The sequence below is a fragment of the Onychostoma macrolepis genome, chromosome 18 (assembly GCF_012432095.1).
Source record: "Onychostoma macrolepis isolate SWU-2019 chromosome 18, ASM1243209v1, whole genome shotgun sequence".
NCBI lineage: Eukaryota > Metazoa > Chordata > Actinopteri > Cypriniformes > Cyprinidae > Onychostoma > Onychostoma macrolepis.
Genome location: NC_081172.1, coordinates 12,260,305 through 12,280,258, shown reverse-complemented (window position 1 = coordinate 12,280,258; position 19,954 = coordinate 12,260,305). Strand labels below are relative to the sequence as shown.

Here is a 19,954-nt window from a genome sequence, read left to right as displayed (position 1 = left end):
CCAAGTTACTGTGCAAGGGTTCTGTAATCAGTGTATATCATTAAAAATATCATATGTATGTGAGTGTTCTCTTTCGGTTGACTCGCTCGACATCTCACTATGGGAAACGCCTCTTGCGTGGTCATCCGTGAAGCCCTATACAATCACGCCCACAGGCCCGCGCTCTCAGGAAGCCCCACCTAACCCAACTTTTTGTGTGTGGGGGGAGGTAAGTACATATGTGTGAGAGGGATGAAGTGTGTGTATGAGTCGGTGAGATGAGTGTTACAAAAAAATTGCACATTCAGTCAGCATTCATTTTATGTTGTAAGAATCAGTGCACTAATAAATCAGCCTGGTCTCACAGAATTCCGTGTAATGACCACGGACTCTTAACCCCCGAATCTGTGGTGGCATCACGGAATCGCCGAAAATTCTGTGATGGGCTCACAGATGTGATACCAATGTAAGTCAGTGACAGGCATCAGCCGTGGTCCACGCACGGATTCACTTGCAAACATGTCCTTGTGGGGCCCATGCTGGCTTTTTGTGGGCACAGTGGGTTAGGGCCAGCCCACATCAAACCTAAACAGGCCCAGTGCGGGCTTGCCCAGGCGAGGCCCACAGCTTTGGGCTCACCTCAGGCTCTCTGTGAGCAGCCCACACTATGGGACTGCCCACATTAATCCAATGATGGCCCAGTATGGGCCAGACATGAGCCTGTTAATAAGGGGCAGTTTTCTTCCTTACCACTAGGGGTGCTAGGGTGTTTTAGGTTTCCTTAAGTAAAGCCATGTGGTAAAGAGAGTTAACATTAGCAAGCAGCAGCAGCCAACATGGCTCACCTGCTGAACACATTGTGCTGTGTCCTGGTTGGGAAATGTATCATTTCAAGCCCGGTCTAAAGGAGTTTTTTTTTTTTTTTCCTATTTAAAAATGTACATTGCTGATGATTTTTTGCAGAGATGGTACATGATGTATGTATGGCCTATGTTTGGATTGATGCTAAGAGTTTAAGACAGTGTATTTGTATCCATTTTAGAAGGACTCTTTATTGGTAAGGTTACAACATCATGGTCCATTTTGAATATGGATTTAAAGTTCTTTCCGACGTGAGACCATAGTCTGGACTATTTTTGACTGTTCTTGGTTAGGAAGAGTCTGGTGTTTGAGAGCTGTGGCGTGTTTTCATTACAAAGGGGTTGGATTATTCATTTGCTATCAGCCAGCTTCAGCTATGGACAGTGTTTGGACATTGATGTACTACAGATAAGACTTTCGCACACATCAACTTTCACATGACGAAATCCTACAATCTTTCATTGCTTTGTTTTTTTTTTTGTACTTTTGTGCATTTACGTTTTTGGCTATATAGCTGCATTAACCTGAATTAAATGTTTTCTATTTTGTATTTAATAAATCCATTGATTTGAAATCCCTTTGACTACTGTACATTTTTGACAATATAGACATTAGTTAGGTGGTGATTGCATCCATTTCAGATATATAATAACTGTTTTCCCCAAAGACAAGTTATAGTAGCTGAAAAGTATTTAAAGTGAAACATGTATTGTTATAGATCATGGGTGCATCCTGTTCCAGTCCTGACTAAACAAACCTGTCTGTAATTATCAAGTGCTCCTTCAGATCCTAAATAGCTGGTTCAGGTGTGTTTGATCAGGACCAGGGTTGGGCACCCCTGTTGTAGATTAATAGTGTGGGCTAATTGAGGGCTGCCCGTGCAGGGCCGGAACTAAGGGGCCAACATTTTGCCAATGAGCAAAATCTCAGAGGCCCTGCGCTGGCAGCCGCTGGGGGCCCTTAGGCTAGCCCTAAAGTGGGCCTGTGCAGGCTTGTTTGCAGGGTCTTGCTGGATAACACACACACACATCTATACATACACACATATATGTTTATATGTTGTTGCTAGCTAAGTAATAACGTGCCTGTGTGCAGTTCAAAACACATACTAAGCATGCCGAACTGTTTTTTTATACCCATGCACATGCACATGCACACAAAAGACGCACACATTCAGCTGTCAACTTCCTAAAGACCAAAGATTTGTTTACTTGCCAACACAGCAAACTACTTCTTTTTAGCAGTTGGCAAACAATTCGACTTATCTTCTAATCGATGCTTCTTCCTGTTTCAAAATAATAAGAATGTGATGTATTTGAACACTGGCGTGCTTGTGACGTCACGGTTGGATGTGGGCGGGGTTGGATGTCCACCTCAGGCTGCAGCGAGACGCTCCTCAAAAAACCACTGCCAGAAGAAGCGTTCTTCTGAATCTCCTCACCATTTTGCATTGGAGCAGCCTGGATCATAATCTATTTGCAAGGTAAGATATATCTTATCTGTACTCAGTGTATATTATTTGACAGACTTCATTGTATATACATGTATTATTAGTGCGGTTGATATCATATTACACTAATATCAGGGCTGGGTTTAAATCTGTTTTTCGATATTAATCGTTTCTCATTGTGACAGTGATCTTATTGTAAATCCTAAGAATCGATAGATGCTGTTTTCACTTGATGCGTGAACATTTAATGAATCACAGTAAGTTTTGTTACTTGTGATATGAAACAAAGTGTCAGATTTCAGATTGTCAATTGTATCACTAAAGTTAAACAGTAAATACAGTTTTGGTGTTAAATGTAACGTGAAAGATTAGCGCCTCAGTACAAGCAGCGGTGCAGAACTCACATGAACCGATCATCTCTTCCTCTTTACTTCTAGTTACAAATAAACATGAACGATCATCAGAAGGTGTTGAAAGAAACAGAATCACATCTCATGTAATTGCTCAGTCAGAGTTTCAAGATGTCAAAGAAACGGCTTGTAAACAGTGTCACAGAAAAGCCATTGAGTGAGTATAATCTCTAAACTTGTTACTTAACTAGAAACTAAAAAAAAAAGGATAATTTTGCGAAATATGTGCACTAGATGACATTCATTATATTTTTTACTTAACCTGTACTTCAATATGTAATGTAATTTTGAATAAATTAGTCTTAAAAAACAAGTAATTACATTCACTGTTTAAATGTTTGTATTTCAGCAAACTGGAGAAGAAAAATAATATCATTAAAAATGTATTATTTAAAAAAAAAAAACAGCCTTACCTGAAATTTAAATGTTTCTTTACAAATCACTGTAATATACTAATGTACCAATTGACAGGGTTTATTGTATAGTTACAGCATTAGTTTTTATTTAGATTTTTAACTCCGCTTTAGCTTTATGTCTGAGTAAATCAATGACTAATGCTGCGTTTTTGGGATCTTCTTTTTCTGCATGTTTGAGAATGAAGACTAAAATCAACTGCAATTACATCCCGAGGAGCTCAAGTATCTACCTCAATGAAGACATAGAGACACTCATTAAATAATATGTGGTAAGTGTATGTCAGCCTGCTCTTTTTACATTATAAATGTCTTATGGATATATTTACATTGATAGTTATGTTAATTTTCTTATTGGCATCACAGTCTCGCTTTGCCCATGTGTGTGTAGTATGGAGCAAATAAGCTCATTTTTGATTTGATAAAACTCACTATCTCTTAGTAGAGGTAACTAGAAGTTAGTCTGAAAACTTGAGTATTGGTAACTGTTTTATAAGTTCAGTCAACTTAAAGATTTAAGTACATTGAATTCAAAATTTTCTTAACAAGCTTGTTCTCTACAGTTCATTTGAGAAATAATAGCACATTCGCAACTGTTACAAATTATGGCAATGCAGAATAAAGTTTAAGTACAAATAATTACAAAAAAAGATTGATTAATAAAATAAAAAAATATGACATTTTGAAGTAAAATACTGAAATGGTGTTTTCTTGTAAAATGTACTCAATGTTTAATGTTTTTTTAATGCAGTGCAAGTGATATCAAGCCACTTGACCGTCCTGGAACATGTTTTTGTGCTCATGTTTTTAAGCTTGGCTGTGTCCAGTTCCATCAGAATTATCTTCTCCTTGAGGTAGTATAGTTAAAAATAACTGGCTATACATTTAATTCTTATTTTATACTGCCAGGCCAAAAAAGGTCGCTGTCTGGATTTAAATGAGTAAATACTTGATATTTAAGTATTGACTCATTACTTGAAGTGATTAATATGTTTCTGGCATGTTGTGTGTTTGGCAACAATTATTTTAGCCCTAACTGATGCAGTGTGTAGCCTTTTATTTCTCAAACAACCAGGGGTGCGTTTCCCGAACAACGACGCAACTCGCTGATTAACCACCATAGTACGATGCATTGTTTTGGAAACGAACTTGCTAGTCACGACTGTTTCCCAAACGTGGTCGCATCTCCGTCGTTTGAACCACATTGGTTCAGCAACATAGGGCCATTGTTAATGACGTCACACGCATGTGTTGAAGGAATAACTTCTGCTATTTAACTGATTAGAGATCTCTAAGATGCTGCTGTATTGAACATGGCACCTACTGACTAATTTACTATTTGTTCCCTGTCTTTGTGCTTTATTTGATGTTTGATTAATCGCAGGTTCCCTCATACGTCATACTCCGGGGATTCCTTAGGTATTTATGCACATGCGCACTTTTCAAAACTGGTGATTGCAAAGGACGCGCAAGAATACATAATTAAAATACATTTTATATTTAGATAGAATGAAAGATACAGATAGTACTGCATGTTAGCTTGCGTGTTGTGCCCAAGAACATATTTATTTAAGCCCATATATCTTATTAACAAGAAACTATGCTTCTAACCACAGGTCGAGAGCTGCAGTTCCAACCACGTAAGTTTGTGACGCTGATTGCGAATGTTTGTTTGAACTATGGTTTCGGGAAACACTGAATCGTTGAACTATGCTGGTAACGACGGAACTTGCGACCATAGTTGGCTAACGATGCTTTTGGGAAACGCACCCCAGGTCGGAAGTCGTACCCATGTCTATATTCCAGGATAACAATGTCAAGATTCATCAGGCTCAAACTGTTAAAGATCGTCCACCCTAGAGTCCTGACCTAATCCCTATTGAAAGTCTTTAGGATGTGCTGGAGTCGACTTTACATTGCCTGTCCGAAAAGGAGTTGCACACTCTAATATTTCATTGGACCACCTATAGCTTTCATAACATTGTGCTTTGTTGTGGCATTGTTTAAACAACATTTATTTCCATCAATAGTTGCATTTATTTTTGGCCTGGATCTTGTATTGACAATGGGAGATTCTAGCCACTCTGTAAAGTCGACTCCAGCACATCCTCAAGACATTCAGTCTTAAGATCAGGACTGGTGATCAATTCATACATGAAAATGATTCCTCGTGCTCACTGAACCACTATTTCACAAATTGAGCCTGATGAATTTTGTTTTTGTCATGCTGGAATGTGTACATTGGTACGTCCTCCGACATGGTTGTTTAAGAAATGAAAAGCTACACACATCAGTTTGGGTTAAAAGAATTATTGCCAAACATACAACAAGCCAGAAACATAAAAATCACTGCAATAATCATCCAATTCTAGACTCTTCAGTATTTGCTTATTTAAATCAAAATGGTGGCTTTTTTTCCCTTCTTTTTTTTTTTTTGGACCAGGCAGTGTACATTTGAATGAGTCTACATATCCAAAATGTCAGAGTTTGTAAATAATGTGCCCTTAAAATTTCTGAATATGACACTGTGACTGGCATTGGAACACTACTCATTCTCTTTGTTTATCCTCCAGGACTGTGAAAGTGCAGAGGCTGAGTCTGGAATTGCACAGACAACAGTGAGCATGTACATCTTTCGTTCAGAGGGTGCTGGAGTTGGTCCTGGAGACCAACCTACAGATGTTGGTGTGGAAGTTCTGCAGTGTCACTCTTGGGTGTTTGATGTCTTTTGGACTGATTTATATGCTTAACTGAAGCTACGCAATGGAGCTCAAGTGCACATTTGAAGAAAATCCTGGATACAACCAAGCTGTCACCAAAGAACTCTTAAGTAATTACAATTGAGAGATAATTTTTGATGTTATTTTTGAGATGTCAAACTTTTGTACTTGAGTCAATTTAAGTGTTAAAATTTTAAAATGTAGATGTAGAATGTTCCTTTCATATTCATGTTCTCCTAACATGTAATTAAATATGCATGGAAAGTGAGTGGTGCAGAGCCACTCAACCCCTGAGCCTTATGGCATTTTTCTGACCATTATCCTATTATTCTAAATTATTGCATGTCACAGATTTTTTCTAAATGTTAGTGCAACGTAAGCAGTACTGTTATCATTGATTTACCTCATGTATCGGTCTACCTCAAATTTTCACAGTTCTTGAAGAAACTGATCTTATTTCTGCTCTCTGTTAAAAATGTTTTTAACAGAGTTAAAATGATTTTTTGTTAAAATTATCTTTTTTTTCTCTTTCTTTTATTTGCATTTATTTATACAGTATGGTTGATTATGGCAAAAATGTTTGAAAATAGTGTTTAACCTTAATGTGCATGTAAATATGAAGGCACTTTTTGTTGTTGTTATTGTTGTTGCACACAAGTGTATGAACACTGTGTAGTATGTCTTGCTAGCTCATATATAGCCAAATGCTTTGAAGCATTAATAAACTGATATAATGTAACAGGGTGGTCTTGCTGTTCTTTTTGTGTGTGTTGTAGTTAGATTTTGTTGTTGCACAGTGTGATTGGGTGGGGTAGGATCAAATATATGAAATATGTTGTGTTTATTGATAAAAGATTATGTAAATGTGATGCATTTTAAGTTCATTGCATTTATTACCTAACAATACATATACATGTTTCTTATGCATTTAAAACAAATTGTATTTATTGGTACTATTACATAAATCTGGCAAGATTTTATGTTTTAGATTTTAATCGTGGCAAATTTGCATCACATAAATTTGATTAGTTTAAGTTCAAAATATGTAATCAAAACGGATGGAAATTTTATATGCAATTGAAATACATAAATCTTAAGAATTGGGCCTAAATATTTTTTTTGAGTGTTGTCTATAAGGCGAGTTATTGGCAATATATATATAGTCAGTTTTCCCTCTAGGCATTTACTGTAAACATTGTTTTGAATTAATTGCTGGACTTCATTTTTTTACTTGAGGTAAATTTGCAGATGATTTCTAAAGCAGCATTGCGATTATGCAGCCAAAATCAAACCTAAAACGAACTTCACCACGCTTGGTTTTCTATAGGAGAAAAAATGGTTTGGTGAAAATTTGTGGATTGTGTGATCATCTGCTTAACTGTACATAGTATATTTTATTCATTAGATGCCAAATTTGATCATTTATTATCAAACAAAGTATTAGTTCACTGAGGCGCTTCACTTGTCGTTGGGGAATCCTGGAGTATGACTTATGAGGGCAACCCCAGTATTACAGCACAGCATCACACAAGCCATGATACAAAGTAAAGGAAACTAAGCAACCGAAAGCAATATGTCTTCCTCAGATGTAATGTTAATTCTGTACATCAGTGTCGAGGAAAATAGCATTATAATTATATAATAGCATTATATAACACGGGGAAACTAGTAACAGCAAAAATGTTGAATTAAACGTAAACACAATCAGCTTTTCCGCATATTGATACTGGCCCTGATAATCATAACTTCTATTTACCCCTTGCTCCATTTCTGCAAATTAGTTTTAGTGAATGAATGACTTGATCCACCTGTTGTTTTGGCCTTCATTAAAGGCCACTGAACCACTGAATTTGTGGAAGCGAATTTGTAAAGTGAAATCAAATAGACCGAAATATTCCTGTCGAATATTATACATCGTATTTTTTAACAGATTGAATATTTGGAGAGGGAATTCTAGAAGGTGAATATGAATTATTGAATTTTTAATTATGAAAATGTGGGTGAAATATTTTTAATTGAAATATTCAAAGTTTAAATAAACAACTATGTTAAATTGCAGGCCCTAAAAATGCAAGCCCTGGAAATAAAAGGCATTAAAATGCAAGCACTGTTAATTCAATGCATTATTTATTTTCAGTTAGTTCAATTCAACATTTTGTTTCAAAGACATTTGTCATTAATTTTCTTCCATACGTTTCCACGAAAAAGTTCTTTCGGATAACGTAGATAGTTTTAATGGACCAGTTCAAAAAACAATTCAGAGGTTATTTTACGGGGAACTGGGCTGTTGTCCACAATTTTGAGCGCTGCACGACAGAATATCATGACGTGATCGACGGTCTTGATCTTATTTCCATCTTAAATAAAATGCTATTTAAAAAAAAAAAAAAAAAAAAAACCGCCATAAAAATAAAAAAACGTCGCGAGTATAGAAGCCGAGAACGCATCTGATTGACAGATAAACCACGAGCTCTTATATCAGTGTTGTTGTTAATGTTCTGGTTATATTGTTTTAGTGTACAGTTTTTAGCAAAGCATACAGTTAAAGTAAACTTCATTATTTAGCTGAACTGTGCACATTTATTTGAGACACTTTGAGACATATCTTGTTCCATTCGTGCGATAAATGCCTATCCCTGCTGTGGGCTATGATTAATTTCACGGGCAATGCAGAAAAAATTACAATTTAAAATAAATCAGAGCTATAGAAATGTATTGTCATTTAAAAAAAATAAAGCTTCATATTATGAGAAGGCTATTTTCTACAACCTTTTTATCCTGCAGTCAAGGCGAGAATAGGTTTCTTCGATCCAAAAAACAATAACAATAATCGATAAAAGGATCGAAAACAACAGAGGAATCGATTCTTGGAATCGAATCCCATCTATTCCAGAACAAGGAATCGGAATCGGACTCGATTCCGAACAGCTCTAGCTTCAGGAAGTAAACAGCACATTCTTCGTATTGACGTCATCGCGTGTTTGCGTGACTCGCTGCTGCGCCCGTGTGTTGGAGACCTGTCATTGCATTGCATATCGAAAAAAATTATACATTTTTAAACGTATTTTCAAGTACCTTAGCATCTCATGAAGCTATATTACACATCATCTTACAAATATTTACAATAAAAAAAGAAATAGATATAAGTCACCATCTCTAGCAAGTCACATTTTCTCTCGCTCCCAGTTTGGCTCAAATTGTGTTTTTCCGCAGGTGAAAAAATGCGACGCACTGAAGACTGTCAAAACTCAGGAATCCCGTTTTTGTGGGGCTTAAACGGATGACGACTGAAAGCTACGTGAATCAAGTGCAGTTTTTATTTTTGTGGCAATGTTGTTGTCTCAGATCAAAGTGGTATGTGTTGTCCTGTGCCTTATTGGCTTCAGGGAGCCCTGGAATACATCAGGTAAAGACTTTTCAAATTAAAGAGACGACATGTTCTTCTGTTTAAATACTTAAATCTTTTTTTTTTTGTAGATTAATCATATGTGCAGGCTTGTTTTCCTTGTGATCATAATAGTAGTACTTGATTTTATTAGCTATTCCAGTGCTGTTGGACTGTGGCATGTTGGACATGATTTCTGCCAACCGTGACGTTAGAATCACATATTTTGCCCCTTTATTCTCTGCAAGCACTATTTGATGGTTAAAACTTTGGTTTTGTATTACTCAGTTTATCATGGCATTGCTCACATAGCTCTGAATAGCTCAGACTTGTTTGTCTTACAGCTCAAGTTTAATGCATTTCATGTAACTCATGAGTCTGCGCTGTCATGCAGATGTTACAGCGGTTCTGCACGGAGGACTCGCACATCAAGGTTTTATCAGATCTGTAAATGATGCTAACCTGATGTTTGAGGTAAGAAGGTATAGCTATATCCATATATTGATGTGCAGTAATTAAATTCATTATCGTAGTGAAAACATTCATTTATTTCAAAGATCAGTTAAAAACTATAGGTTATAGCCTACTATGGCAGTGTGTCACTGGAATGATAAAATTTCTCTTATTAAATGCACTGTGAGGTGTTTTTTTCTATGACAATTTTTAATATAAAGCTTAATAGCCTTTATTGTACATAATATGTTAAGCAGAATTTATTCTCCATTTCATCTAAAATATTTCAAACATTTCTAATCGCTCCATAAGTAGTCTATTATGCAGTTTTTATAACACTGTATTGAGAGATTACATGGAATATTTAATCAGTTCTCACACTCCTGAACTGTTTAAGCAAAGTGCAAAATAAATACTATGATTAAAATCTTATGATCTAACTAAACTACAAATTTATACAATTTCTGAAGAAACAACTCTATGGAGTCCCAAAGGGCACATGGTGATTGAAAACATGAGACAGAAGGAATATATTTTTAATAACAATCATGTAATTACATTTTCTGAATTTGCAAGCAAAACGCTTGTTCCCCAGTAAACTTTGCATTCGCTCACAAGAATGTTGTTTCCCAAGAAACATTTGCATTCCCTCAAGAAATTTTTACATTTCAGTGCTATTGTTAGCAAAGGCACATTTAAACACAATATTTTTTGCAAGCAAACATTAGCTAATTCCCCCCCCCCCCCATCACCACATCCCCTAATGGGCTCCATACCATACAGATCAGCTCACAATTTTTTTTTTTTTAATCCTAGTTCTTATGGAGAGGACTGGAGATTGATGCTGACAATAATGTTGTCATGCGGGATCAAGAAATTGCATCGATGCGACAAGGGCGAGCTTTCCTATCTCTTATAAACGACAGTATCCCAAAGACTGTCTCTGCAATGGAGAAGTTACTGGCTATGCTGGAAGAGCAAGACAACTCTTTCACTCAGGCCCATTTTGAGACCCTCCTCCTCGGGACTATCTATTCAGCCTACCAGGCACGAAACCAGAGGCTAGAGTCAGAGCAGCAGGCCTGGATGGATATTCTTGGTCGTTTTGCAAATGTTACTTTCGTTCAGCTACGCAAGTCTTAACAATAAACATACCAGTGATTCACAAGTTCACACGTACAGAAAATAAAATCAGATAAAGAGTATGCATATTTGGCGTGCTGTCCGAGGGGAGAGCTCTGAGCTCGGAATTTGGCCCGAACCCAGAGTACTCCCCCATATCCTAGTATGGGATAGGAAAAGTCTAGAGTGAGGAGTTGGGGTGGTGAAGGGATGCTGGAAACTGTTGAGGGACAGATGTACCTCCTCTCGTGCTGATTGGGTAGATTATCTGAACGTGTTCCTCCAAAACTTTGTTAAATAAACATCATTTAAAGTAACATCCTGATTATTTGTACCTGGTTTATATGACTCAAAGAACATGAACCTCTTATTACACTAATAAAGACACATGACAAAGTTTTTAAATGTAAAAAAGTACAAAAGTTTATTTCGAACAGAATATACATATTTTAGGCCCTATAAAAGGTAACAAAACAAGTCTGTTTTTTTTATTTTTGTTGGATTTATATATTGACATGAGCCTGAGTATCTAGTTTTAAAATTCAGTGTATTCTCTCTCACTTCTTCTTTGCTTTTGATGTCTTGCATTCTGTCTTGCTCTTGGTCTTGGTCTCTGTTGATGATAGTGATGACAGCTTTTTCTTGAGCTTGGCATCATCAGCAGCTGCTCTTCTGTCTCTATTTGTGCGCTGCTGAGTGCTACGCTGGGACCTGGAGGTTCCAGGCCTGCCTCCACTGTCCTCCACTCTCTCTGTTGTTTGTTTCCCATTAACACTGTTCAGTGTGTCCTCTCGGTTCCAGATCAAAATGTTATAGCCTGTAATTAAAGTGTACAACTTTTCAAATTAATTATATCTTCTATCGCTCATGACTACTATGATTATAAACAGTAAATTATATTTTACCCATTCCAGAAGCCAGCACATCTCCAGCTGGACTAAACTTGTTGAGCTGAAATAAAATAAACATGTAATATTATAATGGTGCCTGCAATCAGATATCAAGTCCATCTATGATTAATATATAGACTACCGTTCAAAACATTTTTAAAAGAAGTCTCTTATGGTCGCCAAATCTATAATAATTTTATTTAAAATACATAAAAAAAACAATAATATTGTAAAATATTTTTACAATTTGACTAACTCTTTTTAACATATTTTAAAATGTCAAGTGTCATGATCCTTCTGAAAACATATAAGCTGATTTGGAGCTCAAGAAACATTTTATCGATACTTAAAACTGTGCCTTCAAATTTTTGTGGAAATCATGAACATTTTTCTTCATTATTTGCTGAACAGAAAATTCAAAAGAACAACATTTATTTTACATAGAAATCTTTTCTAATATTCTAAATGTCTTCACTCTCATTTTTGATCAATTTACTGCAGCCTCACTGAATCAAAGTATTAATTTTTTTTTTTTTTTTTTTAATCCTACTGACTCCAAGCATTTGAGTAGTAGTGTATACATTTTTAGGAATTCTAATCATTAACATTATAATTGTTTTAATATTTAAAAGAAAAAAAAAATTCTTACAGATATGATACCAGCAGCATTGGGGTCTCTCAGCTGATGCACAAGCCCACCACTGTTAGCATCATAAATGTCAATAGTTCTCTTGTCATTGACTAATACTTGATCATCTGGGTAACGGCCAGCCACGATGAGGTCATACATGGGATGCCAGGTTGCCTGATGGAAAAAAAAAAATTGCAAAACTAAACTCTAGGACAGTGGTTCTCAAACTGGGGTACGTGAGGTGATGGAGGGTGTATGCAAACAAAATGCTTAGCTTTGGCATTCATTTAATTCTACCCCAACTTAAAAGTAAAATTAAAACCGAGCATGTATGTCTGACAAGCAAAATGCCGCTTCTAGTTTAAAAACAGGAAAATGGGAGCGCGTAAACGGTCAAATGACATCAAATTACCTCATCTTTTGCGGTCAAAGCTGACTGCATCCACACAGGCAGCGTGCGTATAAGATGCCCGCATAGTATGCTGCTTTAGCAAATCACGCCACTGTTCATTGTATCTTCACAGTAGATTTGTAGCACTTATAGCATGAAGAACAAATATTGACACGGACTTTACATAGAGATCGATTTAAGAAACTCTTCGATACAGAAACATACCCTGTGCGAGTTATTGTTTTTCATGTTTAAAATACGAGCAAGAATGCAATTTTCCCTGAATATCCAAACGATTGCAACTGTGACATTTATTTTATAATATTAAGTAAACATTTTACATTTTAAATGTAGCCTACATTTGAAACACAATATTGTCAATTATTGTTTGTTATATTTTACAACAAAATAATAATAGTTCAATGAAATCTGCGACAGAACTGGTGTGCGTTTCATTAGTGAAGGAATCTGCGGCTTTGAACGATTCGGAGAGTCAGTGATTAATAACCCATTTATAACTACAGCCATTTGCTTCGTTACTGAATGAATGAATGAATGAATGAATGACGCGACGCTTCGCTCATTAAGACAGTGACTTACCACCTACTGGAGATTTTAGTTTTAAATCTACAAGTATCACTTCGTTTTGCCATCATTTATTGCTTTAGTATATTAATAAAACACTTAATGTTAAGTATATGACATAAAACATGATATACAATTAATAAGGCTAGAAAAACTGCCTCCCTAAAGGTAAAAAATGCACCTGTAAATCAATTTAAGGGGGAAAATATTGTCCCTTAATGGAAAAGATGTGACTGCGGTCTAAGTGGGGATACTCGGGAAGAATCTTAAATGCCCCAGGGGGTACGCCACTGTAAAAGGTTTGACAACCACTGCTCTAGGACATCAATAGTCCTGGATCAATGAGATGCCTGTAAATTTGACTACAACATAAACAACATGGGGAAAAAGCCAAGCAAGTGAAGGCTAAAGGAACTCTTACCTTGATGGGTGTTAAGTGCTGGAACTGTCGATGAGGATGAACAATTATTTGGTAAGGTTTAGACCAGTCGTATGAACAATACACCCTGATCTGGTTCCTCTGGTCTGTAGTCAGGAGCTTGGTGCTGTCTGTTGGATTAAAGTACGCTGAAAGAAAAAGAACATTAATTTCAATTAATTTTCAATTAATCGCCTCCTCACTTTACTAATCATATATAGTCTCTTACCAGAATTGACTGGTTTGTCATGAGGCAATTCAGCGATATAACTGCTTTTGTCTTTAATATTTCTGAGGTCCCACAGCTTGACTGTAGCATCAACAGAGGATGTAGCCATCAGCCAATCACAACGAGGGTTGAATTCTGCATGGGTCACTTTGGCTTTGTGCAGCTTCTCTTTGAAAATCTAAATGTTTTCAAAAACACAAATATCAGACAGCTTTATTCTTTATTTTGGCAATTAGAATTTATTTAGATTTTTCCCTCATTTACCTCATGTCCATCCAGGCCAAGCAGAAGTAGTCGTCCAGTATTGTCTCCAGTTACAAGCATTTGACGACTAACAGACACGTCCACACAGCAGTACCAGTAACTGGGAGAGGGACATTTGAGGCATTAAAACTATACAAATATATCTTAACATAATATCCAATTTATACCTAATAATGGCAGTGAAAGGGATGGGCTTTAAAAAGTGAAAAGACTGTGATCACATCTTTTCAAAGAAGCAGAAACTTATTGAAAGACAAATGTGGCAAACAATCTCAAGACAAATCAACAATCAATCTATACTACATGCTGAAAGGCAATTGTTCTTACAGAACAGCAATACGGAATACTGAACATAAACATGAAATATATAAACACCACCAAAAAAGTATATTCGATTTCCCAAGACTGGAGAGCAATTCACAAGAGTTCACACAAGCACTATCCTCACCAAAGATCATGGTGGTCATGGCCACAATCTGGGGTTCGAGACAATATCTGACTTTGGAGGCCCTCAAAACTCTGCATGCTGACTGTGCCATCACCAGAAGCAACAAAGATTTTGGACACATCTGTGGGGCAGAACTTCATCCCCCCTATAAAATCACCAGCTCCCTTCTGCGTGGACACAACAGACAAACACAAGCTTGTTAGATCTACCTGTCAAACCAAGTACTGTCATGAGAAGTGAGGACTCAATGGTCAGGGAGGACTGTGGGTTCAACATGATTACAAATGAATACAGCAACTAAACCGACCCAACAACATGAAGGAGATGAAGACAAACAATGTTCTTCAACACAGCCATAAACACCAGCATTCACAATTACATACCACGAATAGTGAAGGACAACACATTACTGGCAAAATGGATTTATCTCAGATAACCTAAAATCTAACAGCTTAGCAACAGAACATTAAGTTTCATTAAAAGCAACATAATCAATGACATGAGCTTACTGTCACACATAGCATTACTAACTGCAAAAAACAATCAAATGATTTCATCCTCTGATCTGTCACAGGGTTTATCCAACTTCATACCAATCAGGAGACCAAAATATATGAAATACATTCAATGCCCACTTTATCCATGACATGGAACTGAATTTTATAACTTGTTAAAACTGAAACTATGTTAAACTTTAAAGACAAACAAGTTCCTCCATATTTAAGAGCCAACGGAATCAAACACTGAAAACTGATGTTGAACTCGCACACGTATTGTACTATAATTCAGCTGAATGAACAGAAGTGCCCAACGACAGGACAGAAGTATTAGATCAAATTAAAGTTCAGTTTAAAAGTATTTTAAATCTTGGTGTGGTCTATGTTTCTTTGAGAGCAAATGGGAGAACTACCATAAATGCTAATAAAGGAACTCGCTTACTCCCACGAATCTGTTTTGGCAAAGACTTGTACAACCGATCCACTGAAATCCCGAAGGGTGGTAGCACCCCAAATAGATGAGATGAACAGCTGATTGGTATTGAATTGGTTAAACTTCATGCCTGTTATTGCATCTCCAGGACCCATCTGGAAGAACAGAGGAGAAAATCTCAGCAGTTGCTAAAACTGAATCTTTGATCTACTGTAATCTGATCAAATTTACTTTTACACTCTCAGAAAAAAGGTACAAAGATGTCACAGTGACAGTACATCTTTGTGCCTTACTTACCCCGGCCTAAATACCGTATTGACCCGAATATAAGAGGACCCTGATTATAAGATGACCCCCCCCCTTTTCCAGATGTACCTTTTGGAAAAAGGCTTTTTGAAAACCAAATCTTGTTTTTTTTCTCTCTTTAAAACACATTTTTTCTTAAATTATTTTCATATTGCATATTTTTCCTATTTTAATTTTTGTTTTGAAAGTATGGTAAATACTGGTAAAATGTACCAACAATGACATTTTAAAAATATACACTTTTTGATATAACAAAGATAACATGTAGCCCATCTGAATTATATAACATTTAGGCTATCCATCTCATAGTAGCCTACCAAAATTTATTAACAGTAGAAGTGAAATCTTATTGTAGTCTTCAAATCTGGGTACTGTCTTATGTTTTAAAATCACTTATAGAGGAAGTTTGGTCCCATCAGGCTAACATGACAGTCACGACTTATACCGCTGTAAGCTTTTCTTTTTTTTTTTTTTTCACTCGTGATCTTTACAACACACATTACATTACATATTTCATGGCACACTCGTTTTAATGCGTGTTTGGCGCCATCTATTGTTGTGGGTGTATTATTGACATGTCAAAGTCTAGACCCTGAATATAAGACGACCGCGTTTTTTCAGATGTATTTCCAAGAAAAAAACATCATCTTATATTCGGGTCAATACGGTAGTACATAATAGTACCCAAAGTGTACGTATTTGTACCGTTTGAAAGGCTCCCAGTGACAGTTTTGTACTTTTTTCTGAGAGTGTACAGTGCTACATTTAATGGTACATAATAGACTATTTATTAGCTATTTATGCAATATATTGATTTTTTTTTATTTTTCAAGTGAGTTAACCAGTTAACTACCCTGCAGAGGTACACAGTATAAATTTCACAATAATTTGATTTCACGGAAACCCCAAAAGTATTTGGACACTTAAAATGTATGTCATTGCATAATTTGATAAATTTCAAACCAAGATGCATCTGCAAACAAATGATTCAAAACATTTTCTCAGAGGTAACTTCACTTTCCTGAGTCAAGTTTACGGTTTCTAGAAAGTGAAAGTGTCCAAATTTCTCGAAAATTGAAAGTGTCCAAATATTTTTTATCTTCATTTTGAACAGTATATTCTTCACTTCAATCCGGCTTTATCTCACCCCCTGTATGAAGGTTCTCTTATTCAGCATATCATAATCCCACAGGATGATGTCTCCACCCTTGGAGCCCACTGCAACAGTGGTAGGATGGGTGGGATGCCATTCCAGACAAGTGACCCTCCGATCGAAGGGGCTGGCAGTGCGGTGAAGTTCGTAGGATTTAAGTGAGCGTATAAAAGGCTCTTGCAGACACTATAAAGCAATGGGGAGTATTACATAACACTGTAATATTTGAAGAAAATTTACACCAGTTTTCTATAAAGTGCACAAGTACTTTATATACAGTGGTGGCCAAAATTATAAGAACACTAGTATTTTCACCAGATAAAAATGGTTAATGGTAGTGTGTCAGTAGGAAATATCAGTTTACATTTACAAACATTCATTTTGCCATTAATTGTAATAATCCAGTGAGATTTTTGTTTGCACAAAGAGTTTGACAACAGCCAGTGCTCCACACAGAGATCTGATCTCATCATCATCCAGTCTGTCTGGAATGACATGAAGAAACAGAACAAACTGAGACAGACTAAATCCAGAAGAACTGTGGCAACGTCTTCAAGATGCTTCAAGAAATCTACCAAAGCTACAGTACTGTTAAAATTATTAGGCACTTGTGTAAAAATGCTGTAAAATGAGGATGCTGTCAAAAATAATGTCATAAACAGATTTTCTTTATCAATTACCTTCTATTAACTAAATTAAATCAACATTTGGTTGGTTTAAAGCAGCTTTTGCCCTAGTTGCACTTGGGCATAGTTTTTCAGTTAGCAGGTAGGGCTACTGAAGCATCTTGGAGACGTTATTACAATTGATGGCAAAATGAATGTTTGGAAATGTAAGCTGATATTTCCCACTGACACACTACAGCAAAAGATAGAATTAACTTACAAAATAATTTTTAGCTGGTGAACATACTAGTGTTCTAATAATTTTGGCCACCACTGTATATGTGTGTGTGTGTGTGACTGTGTGTACTGGTATATATGGTTTACGAGGACACAAATTTGTATAATGACATGGGTACTACAACGTAAACATGGTTTATGAGGACACTTCCTGTGTCCCCATAAAACAAAAGGCTTAAAAAACATACAAAACGGTGTTTTATGAAATTAAAAAAGTAGTAATTGCCAGTAGTTTCCTGTAAGGGGTAGGTTTAGGTGTAGGGCAATAGCACATACAGTTTGTACAGTATAAAAACCATTACGCCTATGGAGAGTCCCCGTAAACCACAAATGCCAGACTGTGTGTGTGTGTGTATATATATAACACAAACACACACAGTTGTGCTCATAAATTTACATGCCCCTTGCAGAATATGCAAAATGTTAATAATTTTAACTAAATAAGAGGGATCATGAATATTGTATGTTATTGTTTATTTAATACTGTCCTGAATAAGCTATTTCACATAACAGATGTTTATATATTCTCCACAAGACAAAATTACTTAAATTTATAAAAATTACCCCGTTCAAACATTTACATACCCTTGAATCTTAATACTGTGTCTCGTTTCCTGGATGATCCACGACTGTCTTTCTATTTTGTGATAGTTGTTAACGAGTCCCTTGTTGGTCCTGAGCAGTTCAACTGCCTGCTGTTCTTCTGAAAAATCCTCCAGTTCCTGCACATTCTTTGGTTTTCCAACATTTTCTGCATATTTGAACCCTTTCCAAATGTGACTGTATGATTTTGAGATCCATCTTTTCACATGGAGGACAATTGGGGGACTCATACATAACTATTATATAAGGTGAAAACATTTACTGAAGCTCAAAAATAATAATTCAGTTATTATTCTGTCTTGTGGAGTATATATAAACATCTGTTATGTGAAATAGCTTATTCAGGAGAGTACTAAATAAAAATAACATGCAATTTTCATGACCCCTCTTACTTAGTTAAAATTATTAACATATTTGCATATCCTGCAAGGGGCATGTAATCTTATCAGCACAACTGTATATTTGCATTATGTGCTTGTCATCACCTGGCGCAGTTGAGCATGTATGCTCTGTCCCAAGGAACTTTTGTAAATGTAGTGAAGGATACTTGTTTGGCCCACTTTTTTCTGTGCTCCAATCCATTTGACACTTGCTTGTATGTAGGTTTCTGTTACATTACACAAATACAGATTAGCTCATTAGAAAATTTAGATTAATGACTGGTTAGTCCTGGAAAAAAGTTGTTTTTTCATTCATAAATTAAACTCTGCATATTTAAACAAAATTGTGCAATTACTTATTCGCAGCTTTGCTTACCCGATTTTGGTGTTGTCTTGCCTTCTTGCTTGGCTTTTAGCTTCTTGGAGAGTGTTTGAGTTTGTTCTTCATTCGGTCTTTTCTTTGAATTGACTTTCTTCGTCTGCTTCGACGCAGAGGAATCTGTCTGAGCCGTTCCTCGCGCCATTAAAAGTCTACTTTCTCTTTGAAAGAGGTCGACAAAGACATTGCATGTCAAATATATCACCGTTACAAATTGTAGATACGATCCGATCGACTAGAATCATGCACTTACTTTCTTACCTGCAGATGTAAAACGATCTACATTACATTCACCCTCAGATCGGGAAATTGGTCACAGACCAACACATCTACACGTGCACAGACACGCATTTTCACTACATTCAGTGACGTATGAAACCGAATGTTTTGTAACGTTACGCGCAATACAGACTGTATCCACTAGATGCCACTAAATACTGGCGAGTATCCACATACTTTGAGCAAATCGTGTACATGTTTTTTTTATTTAAAATAAATTATGGCTGTGATTTAGTTCATTTCTTATTTAAATATTTTCATTTTTTAAAGATATGAAAATATACTGCACTAGAAATATTCATAAATTCCTGGCACTTTGGCTGTTTAGTGTACAAAAGTATTGCCTAAAAAAACTCAATTGCAATTGCTTACT

The 19,954-nt window shown here is 36.2% G+C and overlaps 2 protein-coding genes across 5 annotated transcripts; one reads left to right on the top strand and one right to left on the bottom strand.

The window, feature by feature from the left end:
- The first annotated feature begins 8,291 nt into the window (after positions 1-8,291).
- LOC131524821 (protein FAM180A) lies at positions 8,292-11,100 on the top strand. 2 transcript variants are annotated; one of them, XM_058752174.1, is made up of 3 exons: positions 8,292-9,239; positions 9,563-9,692; positions 10,488-11,100. In XM_058752174.1, exons 2-3 carry the CDS (start codon positions 9,591-9,593, stop codon positions 10,812-10,814), a joined length of 429 nt encoding a protein of 142 aa, XP_058608157.1. In that variant the 5' UTR covers positions 8,292-9,239; positions 9,563-9,590; the 3' UTR covers positions 10,815-11,100. The 2 variants fall into 2 exon arrangements, with proteins under 2 accessions (XP_058608157.1, XP_058608156.1); XM_058752173.1 differs by having other exon boundaries at positions 8,296-9,239; positions 9,613-9,692; positions 10,488-11,098.
- A 115-nt stretch (positions 11,101-11,215) lies between these two features.
- On the bottom strand, positions 11,216-19,717 carry ddb2 (damage-specific DNA binding protein 2). Of its 3 annotated transcripts, none has more exons than XM_058752172.1 (11): positions 19,564-19,717; positions 19,300-19,463; positions 19,029-19,150; positions 17,033-17,224; positions 15,589-15,734; positions 14,202-14,301; positions 13,938-14,115; positions 13,712-13,857; positions 12,333-12,488; positions 11,699-11,744; positions 11,216-11,610 (listed from the first exon to the last, which is right to left on the bottom strand). In XM_058752172.1, exons 2-11 carry the CDS (start codon positions 19,445-19,447, stop codon positions 11,351-11,353), a joined length of 1,494 nt encoding a protein of 497 aa, XP_058608155.1. In that variant the 5' UTR covers positions 19,448-19,463; positions 19,564-19,717; the 3' UTR covers positions 11,216-11,350. The 3 variants fall into 3 exon arrangements, with proteins under 3 accessions (XP_058608155.1, XP_058608152.1, XP_058608153.1); XM_058752169.1 differs by lacking the exon at positions 15,589-15,734 and adding an exon at positions 14,650-14,816; XM_058752170.1 differs by lacking the exon at positions 15,589-15,734 and adding an exon at positions 14,650-14,816 and having other exon boundaries at positions 19,300-19,461; positions 19,556-19,686.
- Positions 19,718-19,954: the final 237 nt, after the last annotated feature.

Coding starts and splice junctions, on each gene's coding strand:
- ddb2 (XM_058752169.1), bottom strand. CDS start 19,447: ATGGCGCGAGGAACGGCTCAGACAGATTCCTCTGCGTCGAAGCAGACG. Junction 19,151..19,299: donor CAAGACAACACCAAAATCGG/GTAAGCAAAGCT, acceptor GTAATGTAACAG/AAACCTACATACAAGCAAGT. Junction 12,489..13,711: donor AGCACTTAACACCCATCAAG/GTAAGAGTTCCT, acceptor TTTTTCCATCAG/GCAACCTGGCATCCCATGTA.
- LOC131524821 (XM_058752173.1), top strand. CDS start 9,164: ATGTTGTTGTCTCAGATCAAAGTGGTATGTGTTGTCCTGTGCCTTATT. Junction 9,240..9,612: donor GGAGCCCTGGAATACATCAG/GTAAAGACTTTT, acceptor GCTGTCATGCAG/ATGTTACAGCGGTTCTGCAC. Junction 9,693..10,487: donor ATGCTAACCTGATGTTTGAG/GTAAGAAGGTAT, acceptor TTTTAATCCTAG/TTCTTATGGAGAGGACTGGA.